The sequence below is a fragment of the Schistocerca piceifrons genome, chromosome 3, assembly GCF_021461385.2.
Source record: "Schistocerca piceifrons isolate TAMUIC-IGC-003096 chromosome 3, iqSchPice1.1, whole genome shotgun sequence".
Classification (NCBI taxonomy): domain Eukaryota; kingdom Metazoa; phylum Arthropoda; class Insecta; order Orthoptera; family Acrididae; genus Schistocerca; species Schistocerca piceifrons.
This window is the reverse complement of record NC_060140.1, coordinates 913,642,342-913,669,390: the sequence shown is the minus strand read 5'-3', so window position 1 is coordinate 913,669,390 and position 27,049 is coordinate 913,642,342. Positions and strand designations below refer to the sequence as shown.

Genomic DNA, 27,049 nt, shown 5'->3' with positions numbered 1-27,049 from the left:
GCGAGGCAGAATTCGAACCTGCGACCCTAGCAGCAGTGAGGTTCCAGACTGAAGTGCCTGGAACCGCTCGGCCACAGCGGCCGGCAGTGTTCATTGCAGTTGACAAAAATATTTTCTCAATTGAGGTCGAAGTGGGGTGCGACAGTGATGTAATGAGGTCGCGTATAACAGGTAGAGGTGAAACCAAGTTAACCGATTCCTCTGTGACAGTTCTAGAGCCATTCAAAGAAAATCCACTCTCAGAAGCGCGTATATACCCAGATCATGCTATACGAGTTTCGTGCCAAATGCGTTTGAACACGGTTTTTGAAAACTGTCTTGAGCAGCTAGTTCGGCATCCCATAGGCAATGGAAATACACTCCTGGAAATGGAAAAAAGAACACACTGACACCGGTGTGTCAGACCCACCATACTTGCTCCGGACACTGCGAGAGGGCTGTACAAGCAATGATCACACGCACGGCACAGCGGACACACCAGGAACCGCGGTGTTGGCCGTCGAATGGCGCTAGCTGCGCAGCATTTGTGCACCGCCGCCGTCAGTGTCAGCCAGTTTGCCGTGGCATACGGAGCTCCATCGCAGTCTTTAACACTGGTAGCATGCCGCGACAGCGTGGACGTGAACCGTATGTGCAGTTGACGGACTTTGAGCGAGGGCATATAGTGGGCATGCGGGAGGCCGGGTGGACGTACGGCCGAATTGCTCAACACGTGGGGCGTGAGGTCTCCACAGTACATCGATGTTGTCGCCAGTGATCGGCGGAAGGTGCACGTGCCCGTCGACCTGGGACCGGACCGCAGCGACGCACGGATGCACGCCAAGACCGTAGGATCCTACGCAGTGCCGTAGGGGACCGCACCGCCACTTCCCAGCAAATTAGGGACACTGTTGCTCCTGGGGTATCGGCGAGGACCATTCGCAACCGTCTCCATGAAGCTGGGCTACGGTCCCGCACACCGTTAGGCCGTCTTCCGCTCACGCCCCAACATCGTGCAGCCCCCCTCCAGTGGTGTCGCGTCAGGCGTGAATGGAGGGACGAATGGAGACGTGTCGTCTTCAGCGATGAGAGTCGCTTCAGCCTTGGTGCCAATGATGGTCGTATGCGTGTTTGGCGCCGTGCAAGTGAGCGCCACAATCAGGACTGCATACGACCGAGGCACACAGGGCCAACACCCGGCATCATGGTGTGGGGAGCGATCTCCTACACTGGCCGTACACCACTGGTGATCGTCGAGGGGACACTGAATAGTGCACGGTACATCCAAACCGTCATCGAACCCATCGTTCTACCATTCCTAGACCGGCAAGGGAACTTGCTGTTCCAACAGGACAATGCACGTCCGCATGTATCCCGTGCCACTCAACGTGCTCTAGAAGGTGTACGTCAACTACCCTGGCCAGCAAGATCTCCGGATCTGTCCCCCATTGAGCATGTTTGGGACTGGATGAAGCGTCGTCTCACGCGGTCTGCACGTCCAGCACGAACGCTGGTCCAACTGAAGCGCCAGGTGGAAATGGCATGGCAAGCCGTTCCACAGGACTACATCCAGCATCTCTACGATCGTCTCCATGGGAGAATAGCAGCCTGCATTGCTGAGAAAGGTGGATATACACTGTACTAGTGCCGACATTGTGCATGCTCTGTTGCCTGTGTCTATGTGCCTGTGGTTCTGTCAGTGTGATCATATGATGTATCTGACCCCCGGAATGTGTCAATAAAGTTTCCACTTCCTGGGACAATGAATTCACGGTGTTCTTATTTCAATTTCCAGGATTGTATTTTAGACCTTGTAGCTACTACAGGCTGGATCGACAATGTTAGTATAGAAATGGGGATCAGCGATCATGATGTCATTATAGCTATTATGGTTACGAAAGTTGATAAATAGTAAAGAAGGCAAGGACAGCGTTTCTGCTAGATAAATCAGATAAGCAGTTGTTAGCATCTCACTTACTGACATCACTTTGTTCTAGTACGATGGACGTAGAGGGATTATGGGGAAAGTTCAAATAGATTGCGAGTCGTGGTCTGGAGAGTTCGTACGTAGTAAGTAGACAAAGGATTGAAAAGGTACACCGTGGTTTAATAACGAAATTCTGAAGATCCTGAGGAAATAGAGACTGTTAGACTCTCGGTTCAAAACAGAACTTACAAATGACGACTAGCAAACGTTGGTAGAACTTCGATACATAAGCTGTTAAACTGATTGTGCGATAATTTGTATGGAAGATGGAACTTCCTAGCAGATCAAAACTGTGTGCCGGACCGAGACTCTAACTCGGGACCTTTGACTTTCCCGGGCAAGTGCTCTACAAACTGAGCTACCCAAGCACGACTCACGACCCGTCCTCACAATTTTACTTCCACCAGTACCTCGTCTCCTACCTTCCATACTTCACAGAAGTTCTCCTGCGAAACTTGCAGGACTAGCACTACTGGAAGAAAGGATCTTGCGAAGACATGGCTTAGCCACAGCCTGGGGGATGTTTCCAGAATGAAATTTCCACTCTGCAGCGGAGTGTGCGCTGATTTTGAAACTTTCTGGCAGATTTATTCAGCACAAACTCCGCTGCAGAGTAAAAATTTCATTCTGTATGGATGATGTTTTACCGAAAGTCTGTTGGTACATGTCCAGTCTCATAGTTCCTGCACACTATCTTTGAATAATCGTTTTGTTGTCACTTCCCCCATGATTTTAGGAATTTCGATGGAATTTTATCTGTCTTTTCTGCCTTATTTGATTTTAAGCCCTCCAGTGCTCGTTTCAATTCTGATTCTAATACTATATCACGTATCTCACCTCTATCGAATCCTGTTTATTCTTCCACCACGTCATCGCACCAGTCCTCCCCTTCATCGACGCCCTCAGTGAACTCTTTCCACATATCTGCTCTCCCTCTGCGTTTTAATGTTGTCGCCCTTGCTTTCAATTTCATCAAAGGTCGTTTTGACTTTCCTATATGCTAAGTCTGTCCTTCTGACAATCAGTTCTTTTTCGATATCTTGACATTTTTAATGCAGCCATTTCGTCTTAGCTTCACTGCACTTTCTATTTACTTCATTCGTAACTGACTTGTATTTTTGTGTGCTTGAATTACTGGATATATGGCCCGACTTTCATGCAAAACACTCTTTTTTCATAGACATCTAAACATGTTTCACCACATGAGGTGTAGCGCCGTAAAACGATCCTGCCTTGGAGGCGGTTAAGTGGGAGGTGTCTCTCAGAGCTGGATGGTGACAGATGGTGGCGCGAGACTGGACGCACACGTAGTTTATGTATCAGCCGATAGAGGACAGTATTGTATAGGGGGACTGTGATTTAGTTTCGATTGTGCCCACTAGAGTGCACTACAGTAATAGAATGTTTTTCATAAACTGATCTAGTATTTTCATAAAGTGTTATTATGTCTTTTTGTGTACGTGAAATGTTGCAAATGTGTTTTAGCAGTATGAATAATGTGTGAGTGTGGTTTAAGGTTAATATGAAGATAATTGTTTAACGAGCTATGTAGTGGGATTTAGTGTGGGAACATTTCGAAGAACTATGGATGTGGACAAAGGGGAATTTTGTAGAATGGATTTGTAAGGTAAGTTTATGGTAAAGGGAAAGTTAATTCAGGTATAAATAACAATAATAAATAACTTCACACGTAAACAAAACTTCAGTATATTAGATAATTACGTCGGTAAAAAGTGCAGTCGTTAGGTTTACTATTTTACGATTGGGTATTGACGAAAAGCGCGGACTGACGCGGGAGAATGTTTTTTTGCTATTGGCTGTTGAGTAAACTGACCAATGGTAAAGCAATATTCTTTGTGCGCCTTTCTCCGCTGGTAGAGAAGACTTAGAGTATTCTAGAGAGGAGTCGGAGCCTAGCCATGAAACAGTTCGGACGTGTGTAGTAGTAGTTCCGATGGAAATGATAAGTTGCCGGATCTAGCAGTGTTTCACACATCAAAAGTGTTGTAAAGTGACGGCATAATTATTCCGATGGGTGTGTAGAAATTTCGGAATTTTTAAGTGAATTTTGTGAAGAGAAAAGACACAAATTCCGCAGGGCGTATTGAGCAGGTCGGTGGCTAAAAACTGTGACTGCATTAGGTACCGACAGACTTAATATTTGGCGAGCATTCTCAATGAAGTACAATCCTTATTTTTGTAGCTATTACGTTTTCTGGAAATGCAACACCATAAACTTGCTAACTTGAGTGAAAGGGATTTTGAGTGACTGTTAAGACTAGCACGGGCTTGGCAGTGATACTTGTTCACCTAAGTTTCAGAGTATATTAATGAAGGGCAAAATTTCCAACCTTTCATTTCGTGTGAAAACTTTCTCCCGAAATGTAGATTAGTGACTTTAATTGCAGCCTGGTTCACGTAGAAGCACAGTAGGTTTCGCTCGGCTTCCCTACTGATGATCTGCTGAGACACTTTTCACAGGTAGGTGCAGGTTCGTCGTAAATGGACGGAAGGAACCGCGCCGCCGCACACCTTCTGAGAGCCATATTCAGTATTTTATACCAAAACCAAGACTTCTCTGAAGAAATGGTTGTTTTGAGAGTAAAGACATTATGAGCTATTTCGTTTCTGGAAACGCTAAAACATCTCTGTAGGAATCCAAATGCATTACGAAAACGACGACAGCGTAAAGCCTTGCTCGCCCGTTGATCAACAACACCAAGAAAGCAGTCGATAGTGGTATCAAGGTTAGTGTCGTGTTCCTTCGTTTCCGGAGGGCTATTCTACCTAATGAACAAAATACGAGCCGGTCGGAGTGGCCGTGCGGTTCTAGGCGCTACAGTCTGGAACCGAGCGACCACTACGGTCGCAGGTTCGAATACTGCCTCGGACATGGATATGTGTGATGTCCTTAGGTTAGTTAGGTTTAAGTAGTTCTAAGTTCTAGCAGACTGATGGCCTCAGACGTTAAGTCCCATAGTGCTCAGAGCCATTTGAACCATTTTTGAACAAAATACGAGCGTACGGAATAGCAGACCAGGTTGTGACTTGACTGAAGCATTTCTAGCAAACGGAACTTGGAGATCGTTCTTAACGGAGAGGAATCATCAGTCATAAAAGTAAAGGAGTGATATAGAATCATTACTTTTCGCGACATACTGGTTGATCAGAAACAGTCTGAAAGCTTGTTAGAGTGTAGCAGGGTAGATTGTGCTGAGAAATAGTGGCTAATAAAAAAAATCGATATTCTGCACCGTTCCCGAGTTAATTAGCACTGTCGTTAGCCCACCAGGCCGCTGCGAGTGTAAGTTCAAGCTGCCAAACGTTTTCTTCCTAAATCAAAACAAGACAGAAAAATTGATCATGGGACGGTAGAAAGGCTTGAACACGAGCGCTATCATCTAGGCTGTGAGAACAACTGACATTAACTGTATCTTCCGGGCCACTTGAATTTGCGGGCACAACGATCTGATTGGCTAACTTCAGCGGCAATTAACTCGAAAACCGCGAAACGTTTCCAATTTTATTCTTCATAATTACTTCACATCAACGTATGATGCTACATCCTTACAAGCTTTTCTGACTGCTTCTGACCGATCTGTATGTATACACAAGAGAGCCAAAGAAACTGGTACACGTGTCTAATATACCTTGTATTGCCCCCGTGAGCACGCCGAATTGCCGCAACACGACGTGGCATGGACTCGACTAATGTCTGAAGTAGTGCTGGAGGGAATCGACACCATGAATCCTGCACAACTGCCCATAAATCCGTAAGAGTACGATGAGGTGGAGGTCTCTTCTGAACAGCACATTGCAAGGCATCCCAAAAAATGGTTCAAATGGCTCGGAGCACTATGGGACTTAACTTCTGAGGTCATCAGTCCCCTAGAACTTAGAATTACTTAAACCTAACTAACCTAAGGACATCACATACATCCATGCCCGAGGCAGGATTAGAACCTGCGACCGTAGCGGTCACGCGGTTCCAGACTGTAGCGCCTAGAACCGCTCGGCCACTCCGGACGGCCAAGGCATCCCAGATATGCTCAATAATGTTTATGTCTAGGGATTTTGGTGGCCAGTGGAAGTGCTTGAACTCCGAAGGGTGTTACTGGAGCCACTTTATAGCAATTCTGGACGTCTGGTTGGGTCGCATTGTCGCATTGTCCAGATGGAATTGCCGTACTCCGTCGGAATGCACAATGGGCATGAATGAATGCAGGTTATCAGACAGGATGCTTACGTACTTGTGATCTGTCAGAGTCGTATCTAGACGCATCAGGGGTCCCTCCGACTCAAACTGCACACGCCCCACACTATTACAGAGCCTCCACCAACTTGAACAGTCCCCTGCTGACATGCCGATCCATGGATGCATGAGGTTGTCTCCATACCCGTATGCGTCCATCCGCTCGATACAATCTGAAAGGAGACTTGCCCGACCAGGCAACATGTTTCCAGGCAACAACAGTCCAATGTCAGTGTTGGCGGGCCCAACCGAGACGTGAAGCTTTGTATTGTACAGTCATCAATGGTAGACGAGTGTGGTTTCGGCTCCGAAACCCCATGTCGATGATGTTTCGTTGAATGGTTCGCACACTTGTTGATGGCCCAGCATCTAAACTGCAGCAATTTTCGGAAAGGTTGCACTTCTGTCACGTTGAACGATTCTCTGCAGTCATCGTTGGTCCCGTTCTTGCAGGATCTTTTTCCAGCCACAGCGATGTCGAAGATTTGATCTTTTACAGGATTCCTGATATTCACGGTACACTCGTGAAATGTTCTACGGGAAAATCCTCACTTCATCGTTATCTCGGAGATGCTGCGTCCTAACGCTCGTCCGCTATAACACTATATTCAAACTCACTTCAGTCTTGATAATCTGCCAGTGTAGCAGCAGTAAGCTATCTAACAATTGTGCAAGACACTTGCTGTATTATATAGGCTTTGCCGACCGCAGCGCCGTATTCTGCCTGTTTACACATCTCTGTATTTGAATACGCAAGCCTATACCTGTGTCTTTGGCGCTTCGGTGTTAATGACCTCGTGGACAACTTCGGAAGTTCTATGGGGTTATTCGAGGATGGTACTGCTTTGTACAGATAAGTCGCAATGCTATAAAATCGTAGCGAAATACAGGAATACATGCAGAGGATCAATGTTTTCTGCTGGGATTGGAATCTGACGGTCATGACAACAAATGTAACGCAACGCCGGTAAATCTGCGGAAAGACATGTTACCGTGTGATTACGCGATTGCAAAACAATCACTGGATGTAGTGACATCCATAGAATGTCTAGGAGCCTGCGTACGCAGCGAAATGGAACGACCGCATAAAAGTAACCGCAGGTGAGGTAGATTCCAAACTGAAACTTGTTGGGAGAACCCTCAGGAAATTGTGTCCACCCACAAATAAAGCATCTTACATAAAGTCTCTTTCGTCCAACACTTGATTGTTGCTCATTAGTTTGTGATCTGTACTAGATAAGGTCGACATTTATTCATTTATTTATTCTTCACAATTTCAGCCTATTATTTGAAAATATAAATTGGTCTATACAAATCACATTTTCTTCTATAACAATTAATTTATATGTTAACTATTTATTTCTGGTACTGCCGTTTTTTTTTAAAATAGTACAAGTATTTGTATTACTACAAAACTACAGTACAACTCTTAACAAGTTACCCAACTACTAATACTATTAAAGCATTATTGAATCTGATCTGTGCTTGTTCATTCACTCTGGTGCGTTTAAAGTGTAGACGCTTCTTCCCACTACTGGATCCGCCCTCATACTATCCTAGTCAACAGCCATAGTCTGTTGGATTCCTTGAGTATCGGGCGGCACGTCAGCAGCATTTCCACTAAAACAAGCAACTCCACTAATCACTGTTACGTCTAAAAATTCATATTTTCATGGTCACTTCTGCCAACTCAGTTTAAATTGATTGGCGACTCCATGGAGTTTATGTGATCAGTCTAAGCTTGTTGATACCAGTGCCTACCAGTGCCTGCTGTATATTACAGCACTGAGGATGGTCACTAAGTGACCGAAAATCGATTTTGCGGATAATAAAACAAAAAAATACGCCCAATGCTGTTTCTCCTTGTAATTATATCAGTTTAACTTCTCAATTCATTCGGTGCTCTTTGATCTCAACTGACCTCTTCCCATCGCAGTGTATGTTGTCTAGCCGGGACGGCAGCGTGGTGACGTGTCGTCGAATGTCTGCAATATCGTCCAACATGCGCCAGTTCGACTAGCTCCTTAGTGCTGCCTTGGAGTCCAGCTACCTTAATGCCTGACGATCAATACCGCCACACCTTTCTAGAGTGCGCAGTCCCACAATGTGTGTTCTGGTGTCTCCACACTGCCGCAGGCACAGCTGTTATTCACCAGTCTTTTGATTTTGTATAGTTACGTAGCATACTGGATATCGTCAGTCAGTTAATGTATCAGTCCACTTGAGGGGTTAATAAATCTCAGTTTTAGTCTCTCACTGGTGTTAGGGACAAATACGTATGTTCTCTTGCCTGTACCTCAAGTCTCCCATTCATTTTTCCTCAGTTGTAAAACGTGATCTTTTATTAACTTTTCCTATTGCTCTCAGATCCAAGCATTCATCATATTTGCGTTTGATTGCCTTGCTTTAACCACTTACAGGCTCCATTTGTTTCTAATTTCCAAGTCCTATGGGCATATTCCTATGATTACTAACATAGCATCATTCGGGATAGTGCAATAGGTTCCGGTTAATCTTAGCAGCACTCCTCGTCGAACTCTTCTCACTAATGATGCTGGCTTCAGTATCTGAAATCTATGAGCTCAAAAGTCCCCACAGTTCCCTACGGCTAATATTCATACAGATTGGTGATATACTGCGATTGTTTTCAAGGGAAATCGAAAATGTCTATTTGCAACGGTTATAATTTTATTCCGTGAGGACTGATAGAAGTAACAGAGAAGATACAGAGAAGAGCAGCACGTTTCGTTATAGGTTCATTTACTACAGGCGAAAACATCACAGAGATGCTCAGCCAATCAGAGCGGCAGACGCTGCAAGAGAGGCGTTCTGCATCACAGTGTGCTTTACTGTTAAAGTTTCGAGAGCGTACGTTCCTAGAGAGTCAACCAATATACTGCGTTGCTCCGTCCTACGTAAGCTGTAACTCACAAATAGACGGTGAATGTAGGATTCGAGAGACTCTAGCTCACGCGGAAGCTTACAACCAGCAACATCTCTAAGCGTGAAACATTCGCCACTGGAATAAAAATGTGTGTGCGTGTGTGTGTTTGTGTGTGTGTGTGTGTGTGTGTGTGTGTGTGTGTGTGTGTGTGTGTGTGTGTGTGTGAGGGGGGGAGGGGGGAGAGGGGAGGGGAGTGATATTTTGCGAGGTGGTGACCTGCGGATTACCAATGTAGATGTAATATGTTAAAGGATCGTAAATCAATTCCGTATGTTGCTTTATTCTCTTGTTTGTGACAGCTGGGTCTCACCATATTAAATCACATTCCACGAGAGGCACAAGGGACCAAGTCTAGACTCGTAACAGCCAGACGTCTGCTGTTAACTTACTGGACATCTGTTCAGTTTGTGCCCTTGAAAGACACGTCGCCTCTGCCTTGACTGTAAAATATTTTCAAGTATTTTTCCACTTTTTTTCGTATTACTCCGTTGTTACGATGTTATTTTGTGTCGTGTGACCCTTTTTAATAATATTCTGATGATGGTCTACTGGCCTAAAGCGCTAACAACATCTGCTTTAAAAGATCAGTGACTGTTATGTTTTAAAATAAAGACATATGAATTGCCGTAGTTCTACAGATATGATGCGTAAAATTACTGAATGCGACAGCAGTCCCTAACCTGCACACAGCGACTATTATCTCTTCTTCCACTTTAAAAAAATTACTTCCTGTACATCGATTTGAAGATAACATGGAACTCAATACCGCCATTGTCAAGTAGCTTATTTGCTATAACAGATGTGCAGAGAGGTTTAGACCCTACTGCAGAGTTACGAGAAGTGCTTGGAAATGAAGATCACTTGAGAAAGTGAAGGAAGTTTATAGGAACTGAAACTGCCACTGACTGAATTTCTCTCACTTTTAGAGTTCACTTCATATCATGCTGACAATTTTCCCATTAGTAATACACCGGATAAAGGACGAAAAGCGAGTAAAATCCACGCAATGTTGTTTACAAAATGTTGTTACCAGTAATTGTTTGGAATATTTTTATGATGAATCAATGATTTCTATTGGACAAAATTAACCTTTTAGTGGCTCTCGGAGAGTTATTGATTCCTGATCGGAGACGCTGACATTATCTACAGCAACCAGTCCATTAATCTCGATGACGTAGGATGCTGACCATGTGCACATCTGAAAGCGCATTGACGCTGGTACCATTCCTCATCTGTGTACCATCAAGCATCTTTCTGGAAACATCCTCCAGGCTGTGGCTAAGCCATGTCGCCGCAATATCCTTTCCTTCATGAGTGCTACTTCTGCAACATTTGCAGGAGAGCTTGTGTAAAGTTTGGAAGATAGGAGACAGAGTACGGGCAGAAGTGAAGCTGTGAGAACGGGGCGTGAGTCGTGCTTGGGTAGCTCAGATGTTAGAGCACTTGCCCCTAGTTGGAATCTCGGTGCGGCACTAAGTTTTAATCTGCCAGGAAGTTTCATCTTTCCACATCACCTATGTTTCGTTTCCTTCGCTCCTCCTAATTTTCTTACTGGAGCTGAAACTTCCTTATTGAGCGTCCGCAAACCGCAAATGCACACACACACACACACACACATACACACACACACATACACTCGGTTCGAAATGACGACGAAATACAGACGTAGTGTTACTATGTGTCTGATTCTGTCTATGGAATTTTCCTACTACGGAACTTCGCTCATTCGCGTCTGGTCCGTTTCAGCTGCCCAATATTGTGATTATAATTTATTTAATTATTGTAAGCAGAGTATCGAATGCGCGTTTTCGTAATCTTTCTCATTTCACTTACATGGACAATATAGTTCGTAAACGCAAGACTTTATTCCGATTTATCCTTGCTTTTAACGATGGTTCAGCGTTTTTCTCTGGTGACGGTTACGGCCTTCGAAATGCAAGTGGAATATTGAAAGTTGATTATCATCATTTATTTATTTCGTCCTATTTTTTTGTATTGGTATTTCAAACGTTTAGATTTTAAGTTATCTGAATTTACTTACAGACTCCGTTCACATTATGTTGCTACACACCAATGGATGTATATGTACTTCTTCAGTTTTTCAAATTAATTGCTTTGTTGCTACCGTTAACAATGCGTTAATTTTTTTAAATATCTGCTTTTGCAGACTTGTTGAGCGTTGGTTTTGATTTATAATATATTACTTCTCTGTGCTGTCCCGGCCTTAAGGCTATTTCAAACATATAAGAAGCACCTCCGTTTCTTTTGGCTTCGACAACGTAAATTCAGAACAAAGTTTTTCATGCTTTCTGTTTCCATGTTCTTACTATCTACGTTCTTGTCCGCTTTTCAGTATTGTTGATTGGTTGTAGTTGATAATGATTTTCGTTTTGCTGTTCACATGCCTTAATCAATAAATGATTGCAAACTTACATGGGCCAAAATTAGTCCATAAGGTGAGGAACATGTAACAATAAGCAAATCAAACTCCGCTGAAAACTACATTTTTATTCAGGTCAGTAATAACATAGAGTACAGGATAGAGTTAATCTCTGCTGACAGTTACTCATCGTTGTCTTCAGTGGTTTAGTGAAAGATATGCTATTTAAACAAACATGCAGATTTCTTGGAAACAGGTTAACAACTTCTCAACGTGCCCTCGTACACACAATTGTTAAACAGCGACCGCAGTTACGACCTAACAGCACACAGCAGCCGGTGCACGTACAGGGACACCAGCGAAGGCGATGGCGACTGGTCGGCTGTTCATTGGTGCAGCAGGCTATTGACCACAGGAAGAACGGGCCAACCACTGAAGTTGATGGTGTTTGAAATCACACTCAGTGGCACAGTTACGGGATGGTTTGGTGTACGGACTGGGACGCCACCGAAGTTGATGGTGTTATGAGCAACTGCCGCCTCTTGGACGTTGGCGGGGACGGGAACGCCACCAAAGTTGATGATCCGTGGATACTGGGTCGTTGATGGTGCAGCTGGTGGCGCCCACACGCGGACAGGAACACCACCGAAGGTGACAGTGTTTGGTGTCTGGCTCTGTGGAGCAGAAGAATAGGCGGTGCCTGCACACAGCTCCACCGATGCAGCCGATGGACCGACAACGGCAAACGCTGGAGTGTCAGCAGCGTGGACAACTGCTGCTGGATCCTCAGCCGCCAAGACTGCCCCGACCTGCGCCGATAACACAGTGAGTATTGTGGTACCTCAATAAATAACTGTTTCACAGTCACTCTTAATTTCGCTATTTACTTAGCTATAAAGAATTCCATTAATTTAAGGGAAGCAGTGAGGTATCAAAGAAATATTAATGGTGAACTTAATATCTATCTTGAGGACCATCAGCAGAGGAAATAAAGCCATTGTTCTACTTTGGAAGCAAAATACCACAAGACAGGTGAAGCAATAAGGATATAAGAAGCGCACTAGTGCAGTGATAGAGATCTTAATTCGCTAACATCGAACATCAGTCCTAATTACTCTTGTTTTGCTGTTGTTTATGTTCTTCTGATAACCTCTTTCCAAAAAAGTGTGCGTTCCGTTTAACTACTCTCGGCCTCCTCCAGAAATATTACAATGTCATCGCCAGTCCGCAAAGTTTTTACGAGTATTTCTTCTCTCTGAACTTTCCTCCGAAATTTTTTCTTTGATTTCCTTCACTGGTTGCTCAGTACACAGAATGAATAACATCTGGGAGACACTTCCATTCTCTCTCACCCCCGTCTTAACTGGTACTTCCCTTTCACCCACATATACTACAGTCTACTTTCTGTAGAGGGTGTTAATAACTTCTTACTCTCTGTATTTTACCCCTGTTACTTTCAAAATTTCAAAGATTATTGTTCAACACTGTCAAAAGTCTAAATCTACAAGCACTACAGACGAAAAGTATACCTTTCTTTTACCTATATTACAAGGTACGTCGTAAGGCCAACTTGTCTTTACGTTTACCTATATCTGTACTACAACTGAACTGATCGTCCCCGAGATCAGCTACTCTCAGTTATTCGTGTCAGTATTTAACACATTTACTAAAGACAAGGACCTCATCCCAACCTTTAAGAGAAAAGTTGCTTTTGTGATTTTTAACCATCTGCGAGCCTATCCAGGGTGATTTTTCCAGCCATTCAACGGACGTGGGTAGACCGACCACCACGACTCGTAGCCCTCATCTACATATATATCTAGTATACACGCTTCTTACCTAATGTCTTGTACCCACTTTCCACTATCGATCAACACCTCTTCGAATCCTATAAAGAACGTTTTAGACGTCGTGGCAACCTCTGATTTTTTCATTAGTTTTTTTTATTTCATTCATAATTTGGAGTCGCAGTTAGCTCGAAAGAGCGTTCGTAGATCCTCGTAGCGTTTTTCAAAAATCAGTTATGACAAAAGGACTCTAGATCCTTTTACTCTTCAGTTTATTTCTCCTGCTCCGCGGTCTTTCGACTGCCTTATATTAACAAAAAACCGAGTGCATATGAGCCTGGTTCCTTGACCAGAGTCACTGTCAACCGGCAAAGAGGAAGCCTCTTAAGCCCTGTACGCACGAAGCCGGCTACAAATAGCTACTCTATTCCAAAAATCTGTCTTTTACGACACGTCTGAATGAATGTTTTATGCCGCTGAGTATCTTCAAAGATGCCTCTTGCCTTGTCTTTTTCCAGCCTCTTAGGCGCAGTAAACTTCCCGTAATGTATTGTACTTTTTAAACCTCTCTTTAGTGCGATGTTTGCTTTTACCGAGAACTGTACTTCTACGTGAAAAATCTTAAAGACGGAAATGATATTCACTACATGATCCTGAAAGACTAGCACGCACGTCAACAACTTAAACCTGATAGACATCTAGAAAACGCAACCATTTGAAACACTACTGGTGACGAAAGACAGAGATGAATTTGGCTCCGAAAGTGGAACTATTCAAATCAGTAGTTTTTGAGAGAATCGGAATTGTGCAGTGTAGTTCGGGAAAAAGATTCCCAAAAATTAATAACGACTTTGGTGTCTGAAAGTTAATGAAAATTTTACTGTTCCTAATGTCAAATTGTTTGAAATATGTGTCAGTGATTATGGAGTGCATTATTCAAGTACTCCAGGTGAAATGTTTGCTATTGTACTACATTTGCTACTAAATAGAGGAGGTTTGAAATGAATCCAGAAAAATATTATTAGTTCTTATATATTAAAAATACAAAAATTCAAAAATTCAAATACCTGGGGATCCAAGCGAATGGACTGGATAACACAACAAATAAAGAAAGAATAAAAAAGTTGGAATTTGCATATAAATTAACACAAAACTACTACAATAAGAAATCAATATCCATACAAGCAAAGATTAAACATTATAATTCAGTTATTAGGACACAAGCAACATATGGATCAGAGTGCCTAACATTGAGTAAGAAAGGCGAATTAAGAGAACTAGAAAAAAGAGAGAGAAAAATATTAAGAAAAATTCTAGGTCCTGAGAAAAACAAGGAAAAATACAGAAAAGATCACAGATACAATGAGGAAGAGACGGCTAAAATTTTATGGACATTTAAAAAGAATGGAAGAAACACGGATTACAAAGAAAATTTTTAATTACGTTAGTATGCTGAAAAACACTGTAGGATGGATAGAAGCAGTAAAGAAAGACGCCAACAAAATAGGTGTTACAGAAGAAATAATACGTGACAGGAATAACTTTAGGCTACTTATAGAAAACGCAAACTATGAAGAAGATGCGCCAAAACCTCGACCCAAGAGAGTGTGGACAGATGAGCAGAGACGAGCAGTTGGCGCGAAAATGAAGAAGTACTGGGTAGAACGGAAGAAAAAGAAACACCATAAGTCTTAAGTTGTATGCGGTCCATAGCTGGCCAAATTCATAATTTAAAAAAAAAATTAAAAATACACTTAGGTCAAATTCCAGGATATGACACAAAAAAGTCTACTACCATATCATTACGAAAGTTTTCTGTGTGGGTTTCGGCTGCATCAGCATCTTATGCAACTAAGACGATCGTCAGAAAGTAGTGGAAGATCTAATTGCTTGTTGATAAGAATACTACGATTACTGTTATGAGTGTACCACTTACTTATATACAGTATTGCGCCGAGGCCCTTCAACTTATTATCTGCCAGCGAGCCTTTACTATTAAAAATAGCTTGAAACTCTTTTAGTAATATGAAATCCTAGTGGCTACGGTACAAGAGAATATTTCCAAGTGTGCAAACGTTGAGTTCTACCACGTACAGACAATTATAAAAGATCATTAGCCAGTAATTTTTTTTTTCAAACTTACAGCTAATACCTTACCTTCCTTAATTCATCGAGTGACAGCTGTCGCAGAGTCGGAGTGAAGCTAGCTGGCCAGTCTGTGAGAATTGCCCCATCAGCATTGTCCATAACATTGCTGGAGTGAGCAATGACGTCGGGGGAGAATATATCACCAGAAAGATCAGCAAGCGGGGTGCTAGTGGAAAGACCAAACATGGCCTTGTTAGAACTAGGTGGTGGGTACGTCATTGTAACGGGAAGGTTCACACTGTCACTGTTGGCTTGGTGACTGTAGAATGGCCCGGTACAAAGCCAGTGACCGGCAGCATGGTACAAACCAAGACCAGGAGTGGCAGATGCAGAAGGAACAAGGCTATTAATGAGATAGCGAGGATCACTGGCAGGGGAGAGGTCGTCTTGCGAGTCAGCGGAGTGAGTCGATGGAAAGTTGCTGCCAGCAAGGTCCCCAAATGAGGTGCTGTCAGGCGAATCAGCTTTGGGCTTGTTGGTAGGTTGAAAAGTAGCAGAGGTATCTACACTGGCAATATTGCCTAGACTTTTAGAAACGCTTTCTTGAGGGTTAACAGAAGAAGTGTCTCGCAAGTTACTTACAGGAGAATTCGTGTTGCTGCCCGGTAAGTCATCGTTGGGCTTTAGAGCAGAATCGGATACACCAGATGTTTCAAATTCTTGATCACTGTTTGCATTAGTAAGGGATGGAGATCTTTCAGAAGGAGTAAACGAATTAGGTGAGGGCATTTTGCCAGCAGAAGAGAGATTCTCCGAACTGTCATCCAACATGCTTTCCGAGGAACTGCAAGGTCTTTCGGTGGAAGCAGACGACTTAGACGTCTCGGAGCTTTCAATATCCTGAAGACTAGCAGCATAATTAGGAGCTGAAGATGTTTCTAATGGACTAATGGAGCCAGTTGAGGGCACTTTGCTACCAGAAGCGAGACCTACCATATAGTTGGTGTTCGACATGCTCTCTGGGGAACAGTCAGCGTTTTCGGCAGAAGGAGACGAGATGGAGGTTTCGGAGCTGTCAATATCCTGGAGAGTAGCAGCATTCTTAGGAACTAAAGATGTCTGAGACTGACTGATGGAGCCACCTGAGGGCACTTGGCCACCAGAAGCTAGCGCTGTCTTACGATTGGCGTTCTGTTTGCTTTCTGTGGAACTTTCAGGTGTTACGGCAGAAGGAGACGAGTTAGGCGTCTCGGAGCTGTCAATATCCTTAGAAGCTGACGACGTTTGAGACTGACTAACGGAGGCAGGTGAGGGCATTTTGCTACCAGAAATGAGACCTAGTTTACGGTTGGGGTTCAACTTGCTCTCTGGGGAACTGGCAGGTTTTTCGGTATAAGGAGATAGGTTGGACATTTCGTAGCTGTCAATGTCCTGAAGACGAACAACATTCTTAGATTTTGGCGACGTTTGAGACGGACTAATGGAGTAAGGTGAGGTCATTTTGCTACCAGAAGTGGGCCCTGCCTTACCGTTATCGTTAAAGTTGATCTCTAATGAACTGTCACGGGAAGGAAACAGGTTGGACGTTTCGGAGCTATCTATATCCTGAAGACTAGCAGTATTCTTAGATTGTGGCAACGTCTGCGATGAACTAACGGAGTCAGGAGACTGCATTTTGCTACCTGAAGAGAGACCTACATTGCGGTTAGGGTTCAACTTGCTCTCTGGGGAACTGGCAGGTTTTTCAGGATAAGGAGACGGGTTGGACGTTTCGTAGCTATCAGTATCCTGAAGACGAACAACATTCTTAGATTTTGGCGACGTTCGAGACGGACTAATGGAGTCAGGTGAGAGCATTTTGCTACCAGAGATAGGCTCCACCTTATTGTTGCCGTTCAATTTGATCTCTAATGAACTGTCATGTGTTTCACGGGAAGGAAACAGGTTGGACGTTTCGGAGCTGTCAATGTCCTGATGACTAGCAGCTTTCTTAGATTGTGGTGACATCTGAGACGGACTGATAGAGTCCGATGAGGGCGTTTTGCTATCTAAAATGTGACCTATGTTACGGTTAGGGTTCAGCTTGCTCTCTGGGGAACTGTTGGGCTTCTTAGCTGAAGAAGACAAACGTGAAGTTTCGGAACTGGCCGTTTCAGACTGGGCCGATTCACTGCTAACCGATGCGGCGACTCCTTTTTGCATGACTGCTCCAATTCTATCCTTCAGGATGGCAGCACTGGTTGCCCCTGTCTTTGTCGAGCATGGTGATGGCGCAGCTTCCGACAAGACAGCAGGCCTTGCGTACGCAGCTGCAAGCACTGCACTTAGGAGAAACTGTAATAAAACGTGTCATGGTATTATGTCACACATCTGGTGAACAAAATGAGACTGCAATGCTTTCATTATGAACAGAAGCTAGCCATAAATCACAAATCACCTGACACATCAGTAATGAAGTAAAATACAACACACGGACACTTCTAATGCGTGTGCACTTAACCCAACACACACACACACACACACACACACACACACACACACACACACGCCCACTCGCACATGCTCGCACTCTTGTACGCACACACGCACTGACTCTGAAAACTTCGAAACTTTGTGTGTATAGTGGTACCAATATTTTCTTATTTTTTGGTGGCAGTGCCTCTATCGATAAGTCATTGATTTATTAATTTGCTTATAGTGTTCGACTCATTCAATATTTTTCTTGTGACTTTAGCTGCTTGTATTATGGTAACGAAACAGTTATTTTTTATTTCATATCTGATTTAAACAGCGTAAAAGTTTCATTTTAATTTTTCATCTTAGCTGCCCAGGCAACGCCTGCTCTTATTTCAATAAAGACTGAAATCGATAATGCTATTTCTTTAGCAACTCCATCCGATAAATAGTTACAAACATTACGTTCTTTTCAAAATAGGTCCTCATATTTCATTCACACCTCAAGCTGTACGAGTTTATTATTACAAATGGTTAGGAGCGTTTCTGAAGAAGAAAAGTATGTGTAGTATTTTTAGTATGTGCAAAATCTATATAGAGCTTCTGGTATCATGTATTGCGGCGTCACTGTTGTTCCCAACAACTACAGAATTACCTGCTCGCTTCAGTATTTTGCCTCGCCTTAGACATAATGTTTCAAAGGCTGTGAGGTGATAGTTCACGTCATCCATCATGTATTACTTTCTCAGCGCTGGTAGTACGATAGGTTTAGAGGTAATTCCTTAATCCTGTTTCCCATGTCTTCGTGCCTTTTCCATGTATACCTCCTCCTCTTCAGATCCTTGAACGAGGTATTCAGGTGTTCTTTATTATAGCTGAAATTTACTGCAGGACTCAATTAGTCTTCCTCTTGTCTCATTCCTACTACCAACTACCAAGCCCATATTCTCCAATAATCCGTTCATCTACTCCTTGCGTTACAATCTCATTCCAGTCCCTTATGATTATTAGATTTCCATCTCTCTATATGTACAGAATTACGTGCTTAGTATCCTCAAATATCAATCTCTTTATCTTCTGCTTACGACGTCGGAAAAGATACCATAACTAGAATATATTTATTTATTTTCGCCTATGATCACAAAATTTTAAGTCCTCAGACTATCGGTTTTAGTCAGCAACGACTATCTTCAGATCTGCAGCAAAACATGAGAAAAACACAGACACCACCGGTGGATTGTCTACAGCGTAAAACAATAAAATAAACCATAATGAAAAGTATTACTGAGATACATGTGAAAATTTCCGCTTCAATTGTTTTGGAACTACGTCCTAGTATAATGGAGCTATAGTGGCATCGCCAAAAGATAAACAGAGAATCAGCTCAGCATCGTCACACATAAATGAAATATCTTATTTACTAAGAGTTATTTTGTTGACAGCGCTACTGCTCAGAATAAAAACTGCCATACAGTAGCGACAAAATGTTTGTATCATAAGCTCGCCAAATCTCTACTGTAGGCGTACAAATATTCTTTAGTCATATAGTTGTGTGATATGGAATAAAAAAAATAATATAATCGGTAAAGTCTGTAGTAGGCTTACCAGTTATGTAAGTCATTACATTAATAAAAAGCAATAAATTAAAACACGACCAAAGTTAGATTGCTAAAAAGAAAATGGTTAAGTGACAATACTTCTGACACGCTCTTGTGTTAATTACTGTGTGTTCACTTTACGTCTCCTCCTGTTTGGCATACGACTTTAAATCACAGTTTTCGGTAAAATATCCATAATTAGTTACAGAAGACTAATATTGCTCCAAAGCAATTAGGGAAATAATACGGAATCTGCGAAGAAAAAAGTTCGTAACATGAAAAAGTGCTTATGTTCCGTAATTGAAGTTATAGTGCGACTTCCAATATGTGGCCAGGTGAGAGGAAATGCAGATACCAACCGAAAGCGCGAATAATTGTTTCACTGAAAATACCTTAAAGTAAAAGGCGAAACGCGTCTTGAAGAAATAAAATACATTATAGCAAGAAAAGGCGATTTTTATTTTTTAAAATCGTGTGTGTGTGTGTGTGTGAGAGAGAGAGAGAGAGAGAGAGAGAGAGAGAGAGAGAGAGAGAGAGAGAAAGGGAGCGAGTGAGAGAGGGAATAGTCGCGGTCTAGCTGGCAGACATTTAGGATCACTCTCGTCCGAAACTAGTTATCATATAAAACTACTTAGTTTCGTGCAGTGCATTAATCAGAGAAATGATTCCCCGTACGGACAGAGTATTCTCTTTTACGTAGTATTGTCAAAGAAAGATTTGTATTGAAGATTGTTGCCTATCGCATGCCTGTGTCTATAAAGCTGTTGATTCCACCGTTGACGTAGCAACCTTAAAGAGTCGTCATCCAAATCATCTGGCTTCATTTGTTATTATCTAGACTGGGCAAAAGATTTGGTAAATGACGCTAGCCGCGGTTTTGGAAATGAAAGAAGTTCCATCTAGGCGAATGGGGAGTGTTACGTGGTGTACCTCGAATACTGACGTCGAAAACATGACACTGAAACCTCCATTAACGGAAATCTCAATGAATATTCGGTACTATGAGATCGTCAGATTTTACAAGTATGTGTTTTCATTGTTAAACATGTAAGAGACCATGTGCTGCATAGCTCTCTCAGGTACTCACCAGAGTCCTCATGTCTGCTCGAGACTGAACCAGGCACTGTGCTGATTCTGCCCAGTCTGAGGGCTTAAATAGCCGGGCCCAGCACCATATCGCTTGTCGATTTCCAACGTCTCATGCGTGATCCGCGCTGTGGGGTGCAGGAATGTCAAACACCAGTTGATAAGCAACGCTATCCAACCCTCGTATCACATCGTTAAGGATGTAGACCTAACACTGATAAGCGTCTACCACCAGTTCACACCAGCACCCACTCTTTCATTCGGGTACATTGATAGAGGGCGCATATTTCCTCTATTCTTGAAACTGAACCCTTCTTCTTTGTCCTTTCGATTATCTACCGTACGCGAAGGTATCATATCTGGAGCTGGTGCATTTTCCATTCTACATTGCCCCTCACTGACATTGAATCTTTACGTGATAAATTATGAATTACTGCATCGTCTGATCTCTATTTATTTGTCATAATTCCTTTCCATTGTACTAAACTACAAATCCCTCACAGCTTGTAGAGTATTTGACAGTTAATTTCATACCACAACTCCACTTACATGGCCTGAGATGTAAGAGTGTGAAGAGCACAAGGTCCACTTCTTCCATTAGCACTGCCACAAAACATGAGCGATAATAATATTCAAACTGACGAACAGTTACCAACTCCTCTCATTTCTTCATTACCGAAAAGAGATTAAAAGCAGCAGTTCTGGAAAAAATGTTTAGGGAATATCGTTACAAAAGCATTGCTTCAGCTCAGCACACAGTTAGATGAAACCATGTACCTACTGCAACTGTAAAACTTTTAAACACATACAAGAAGGTCTCCTTTTCTCAGATTAAGAGAATAATCCAGGAAAGGGAAACGCACACCTCAGGTGTTCACTCCGTGTTCTGAAGAGTAGGATTTAAGAATAACATGGGAAAGTTCGGGTAGGTTGGCAACATACAACGTCGTAATGACCATGTACGTACTTGTGAATTTAATTTTCCTTCCGTCACACATAGTAACGAAGTAACTGATTTAGCAAATTACTCGTTCTGTGTGAATTACATTTATGAACCATATATCCAAGCTATACAGAGTACGTAAATCGTGCGGAATATATTGGCTCATATTAAGGTCTAACTGTAACAACATTTATGAATAAAGATTGCAGTCGTTCAGCAAGAACCTAGCTCTAAACATTCAACTAGAAGAAAAGGTTCCTGCAATTTATTTCCTTAAATATTGTATATGGAAGTACGGGCTGCGAGGAAGGGGCTCGTATTCACAGTTTAACACACCCAAACAGAGCATATTAATTTCTATCATAGAAAGAAGCCGCGCGAGGTAGCGCATTGCCAGGGTTCGCGCGGCTACCCCCGTCGGAGGTTCGAGTCCTGCCTCGGGCATTGGTGTATGTGTTGTTAGTTTAAGTCAAGTTAAGGACCGATGACCTCAGCAGTTTGGTCCCATAGTAACTTACCAACATAGAACGAAGTACTAGAGTCACGAGGCCGATTAAAATACAAATTAATATAACATGACCATATTTGGGTCAAAATTGTAGACTTTACCTGAATTATTTCCCATCTTTCTTTAACAATGCCTTAACAAGAAAGAGAGCTAATAGTCTCACCTTAACTGTCCTTTTACTCATGTCTCCTACGTAAAGGACATATTGCAAAACTTTTGAATTAGTTCAGTGAAACTGTCAGAAAAAAAGCCTGTACCTTGCAAAAGGTGGGGTAGAAGATTTTAATTTTTTAACTCGTTCATATTGTTGGAAATGGTAGAAAACCAAGTTTTGCCAACAAAATTTCTCTTGGGAAACTTTCTGCAGTCAAAAAACTTCGAAAATTTCGGACTTTTTTCACCTTTTTTTCTAAATATCTCAGTTTCATTTGCTCCTGTCGCTTTGACATCTATTTTCTTTTTTAAAGAGCACAAAATTCTCTACAAATTTGATTCTTACCATTTTTTTCTACTCCCAGTATCAAAGGCGCTACAGCGCGTCAAAAAATACCAATTTTTCAAATTTCGAGCAAAGTGGCAAATTATCTAATTTTTGAACACTGTTACTTGAGTTTCTATTTTTGTAGTATAAACATATTACTCATCATGTTATTCATTGGAATTTGTGAAGAAACTGAGTCGTCTTGCGAAGTGAGCGCAGTAACATCAGAACAGCATGTAGATGCAAGAAGTTGTCGCATCGAACGAGATGGCATAGACTTGCCTAAGCTGCGTGATTGGTTTTCAGTGCACCCTCCCTTCCCTGAAAGTGATTTTATAATGGCTATCAGCAGTGGTGTTGTCGAAACGGAGGATGTTAATTGTCATATGTGTCACGAAGAGGGGGAAAAAGGCATGAAAAGAATAGTTGGTAACAATTTCCACGATGTAAAGTTCCGTACAAAAGATAAAGTTGTGACTCTCCTTTCTGCGTTCAATTCTGTAAAAGCTGGGAGCAGTAAAATAACTCCTGTTGATCCTTTAACTCTTTTCCAAAGGATTTGTTTAATGAAACAAAGTGAAGAAGAGTTAAAAGCCTTTCTGAATTATGAACTTGCTCCTTACCCAATGCCCCTATTCTCAGAAAAAGGCATGCGAAAAGGAACAAAATCTTCATTCTACCATGCCTTCGTTCCAGGGGAAGATGTGAAGTCAGGTTTGTCATTGATGGAGGGTACCTCATCCACAAAGTGACTTGAAATGTTTGCTTCAAGTCAATAGCCCAAAGCTATGTTTCTTACCTACAACGTCATTTTGGATCTCAATTTGCTATTGTATTTGATAGTTACCCATGTGAGGGAGACAAATGTAGCACAAAGAGTGCTGAGAGGATTCGTAGGTTCAAAAAGCATTCTTCGGTTGACGTTGTGGTTGAATCGGAGATGGTGAACCAAGTCCCTCAGGACAAGTTCTTGTACAACGAACGAAACAATATGCGTTTGATCACACTTCTTAAAAAGGAATTTCTGGAGTGTAGCATTGAAGTGCACCAGGTACAAGAAGATGCTAACGTTATGATTGTAACATCTGCCAGTTCAAGAACCAAAGATTTTGGAAGTGTTGTCATTGTAGGAGAAGATGTTGACCTGCTTGTGCTGATGACCGGTTTGGGGCAAGGCATTGAAAACTTATTTTTCTTAAAGCCAGGAAGAGGAAATGCAGAAGACAAGTGGTTTTCCACAGCATCTAACAAGTTTGACAGTGAATATATTCTGTTCACTCACGCATTTAGCGGATGTGAAAGAACATCCGCTTTTTGTGGTCAAGGAAAAATTAAGTGCTGCAGTATTTTTGCGAAAAATGAACACCTAACCTCAGCGCTTTGCACGTTCAATAAACCACATACTACCCGTGAAGAAATAATACCAGCAGGAGAACAGGTTACTACCGCAGCTCCTGAATCCGTATCTCAAGGTATTTCTGGTGACACTGAGGAACCTGGCCCATCAAAACGTTGGAAGTGATGCTCATATCTGTCACAAGTGCGCTAAAGTGCGGTATTACAAGTGTTACACACCCAGAACTGTCAACATGTTTTAGTAACTGACAATTCATTTTAATTGTAATAAAGCTACTTATTTTTAATGTCAACTGGTGACCGTTCACGACCGATGAGACATGTATACCAGTGAAAAGCTGTCAGTACTCTCATTAAAAATCTATGACTATCACTGCCAAACGCCTAGTGGAAATCGAGAGAAAGCAGGGCCTCCGAGATGTTAGTGGTCGCAGCCACCGAAACCTCTCTCAACCTTTGATTACAGACGGTAGTATTATGCCCCTAGGCACACATTTTTGTTGAACGGCAATGGTTTCGTCGAGCAATGTAGAGACGGGTGTTTATAGCTCGAGCGGCAATTTTGCAGTCGAAGTTTAAGAGAGTAACCGGAGGAAGTGAGTCGAGATGAGGTCGACCCTCCTTTTTCGGGATGAGGACCATCTTACCTTCCTTGAAAGGACAGAACAATTGTGCTCGGTCACTTCAATGTGAGTTGCTTATTCCGTGAGTAATCGTCTCCTTGGGTCACTGACAGCACCATTTCCCTTTCGCTCATTTACTCAGTAGCATGCGTCACCACATATCAGCAGTTACCTTTTCTCACATTCATCAAGTTTCAATCATGCCCATCTTCTTCCAACAGAACTCTCCTTTCCATGGCTATGGCTATGGTCCTCCTCCATGTTGTCCTTCCTCCGGCTCCTTCTCCCTGGAGGAGACCAGGTGAGCAAACACTGCGGAAATTGTTGTTCTTCCATCCTTCGGAAGTGACCATACCATCTCAGCACTGGAGCACTGGAGCATCAGTCGCATGACTGGTTCCGCCGCATCATCTCCATTTTTAATTATTGATTGGATCCAAGGAGGTCGTTCTCACGCTTCGCCGTAACTCATCCACTTCGATAACTCTTGTCTCTCGTTCAGTGTCCAACACTCAGAGCGATATGTCAGAATTTCTCTCCAGCATAGCACATAGCGCTGCATTCTTTGTTCGTCTGGATATGTGCCGACTCCAAATGATACCATTTAATGATGTAATAGCCACCCTCGCTCGACTTGTACACATCACACCGTCCACTTTCACTAATTAGCGAAACAACATTCTTCAGCATTTCCACATTTATTACCCAGTCAAACGCAAAATCCAAATCCTCACATTGCCCACTTCCAGCAACAAGATATTCTCTTTTATCCATATTGTCCCCGTTATTTATAAGTGTCCCTTAACTTTCTCATTTCATACATAACACCATCCATATCTAGACATATCTAGAATCACAAATACCTGACTGTCGGCAAACAATAATGTATGTAATATTTGATGCTGTAGTGTCATATCAAAACTTCTGCTCTGCCTGTTCAAGTAACCAAGAAAATTTTCTAAATTCCGCTTCAATAAAGCTGGTGACATACAACATCCAGGTCTTAATCCTTTACTTGTTTTAAAGCTTTCCGATATCTCGCAACCAATCTTCACAACTGCCTCGCGTTGATGGTATATCCATTTCACCAACTCTTTTAAAGTACAATGTACTCTAACGTTATCCACAGCTGTCCACAGTAACCTCCTTGACGCCTTTTCTAAATCAGCGAACACCAAATGTAGATCTCGATTTTTTGCGATAATTTTCTCACACATCTTTCGTACGTCAAAATGTTATCAACACAGCTTTTCGTAGGAGTAAAACCCAACTGTTCCCAAGACACAACAACCTGTGTAACCTTTTCCAGTCCTTAGCTGTACTACTGAATAACCTGCTCGAGCTATTACACTTGTTCCCCTGCAGTTGGTCGGATCTTTCCTGTTCCCTTTTCTTACATAGGGCGATAATGTATGGTATCTTCCACTCTTGGGGTTCTTCACCTCCTTGAACCATTTTATTAAAAAATGTTACTAGTGCTGCTACTACATTAGCTCCTCCATACTTCAATAATTCCATTGCTATACCTTCAGGATCGGCTGCCTTTCCACTTTTAGATTCTTGAAGGGCGTGGTAAACTTCATCGTCAGCCACCTCTTCCACAGAATTAATCTCTACTTTACTCTGCTTTTCTCGAAATTCTTCCCTGTCTTCTGTAAGAAGATCTTCAACATGTGCCTTCCACTCAGAAACAGCAATCATTCTAGCTCCTCTTCTTATTTTATCAGGAACTATCACTTGTATACATCGCCAAGCTTCTACTGCACTGTTGTATCCAACTAAATGTTCTACGTCAGCACATTTTTCCCCAGCGACTTCTCTTCAGCTCGGATAACCACCCTGTCATCCACGCAGCACCCCTGTCTCTTCCTGCTTCTCTTCCGAGAGCCTGCTTAGCAGCTTCAGTAAATGTGATTTTAAAGCCTTATATAGTAATGTTGCAGTTCGCCTTATCCGATACGAGTTTCTCCTCAACCGGCGTCGGGTACAGAGTTCATATACTCCAGTCCTATATAGGCCCTGCCTTTAGCCGTCGTATTTCTGGACTGAGTCCTTCTTCCTGTTCCCTCCCTATGTATTTTGCTCTAACGGAGCTTGTGTCTATTCCAGATACACTGTAGTGATCTGTTCAACATTTTCCCATCGAATCACTCTCAATATCCTGAATTACCGATCTTCTTTCCTGTATGGTAATTATCATCCCAACCACACTACTATTTGTCCGAGCGAGGTGGCGCAATGGTTAGACACTGGACTCGCATTCGGGAGGACGACGGTTCAATCCCGCGTCCGGCCATCCTGATTTAGGTTTTCCGTGATTTCCCTAAATCACTTCAGGCAAATGCCGGGATGGTTCCTCTGAAAGGGCACGGCCGACTTCCTTCCCTAATCCGATGAGACCGATGACCACGCTGTCTGGTCTCCTTCCCCAAACCAACCAACCCTATTATTTGCCCGAGACCCAACTTTTCAGTCCTCCAGAACAAATAGTTCCTGATATGGAGAACATGCTTCAAATATTCCTCTTTTCCAGCAACGTCGGAATCGGCACAGGAAGCGTATGTTGCTATTATATCCACAACT

At 42.6% G+C, this 27,049-nt stretch overlaps 1 protein-coding gene across 1 annotated transcript in view; it reads right to left on the bottom strand.

Annotated features, from left to right (window-relative positions):
- The window catches only part of LOC124789201 (flocculation protein FLO11-like), a 162,506-nt gene that overhangs the window by 110,546 nt on the left and 24,911 nt on the right, over positions 1 to 27,049 (bottom strand). The window contains exons 4-5 of the mRNA XM_047256495.1: positions 15,487 to 17,751; positions 12,019 to 12,216 (exon numbers count right to left, since the gene is read on the bottom strand). Of these exons, the coding sequence (XP_047112451.1) occupies positions 12,019 to 12,216; positions 15,487 to 17,751 (2,463 nt within the window). The remainder of the gene's footprint in view (positions 1 to 12,018; positions 12,217 to 15,486; positions 17,752 to 27,049) is intronic.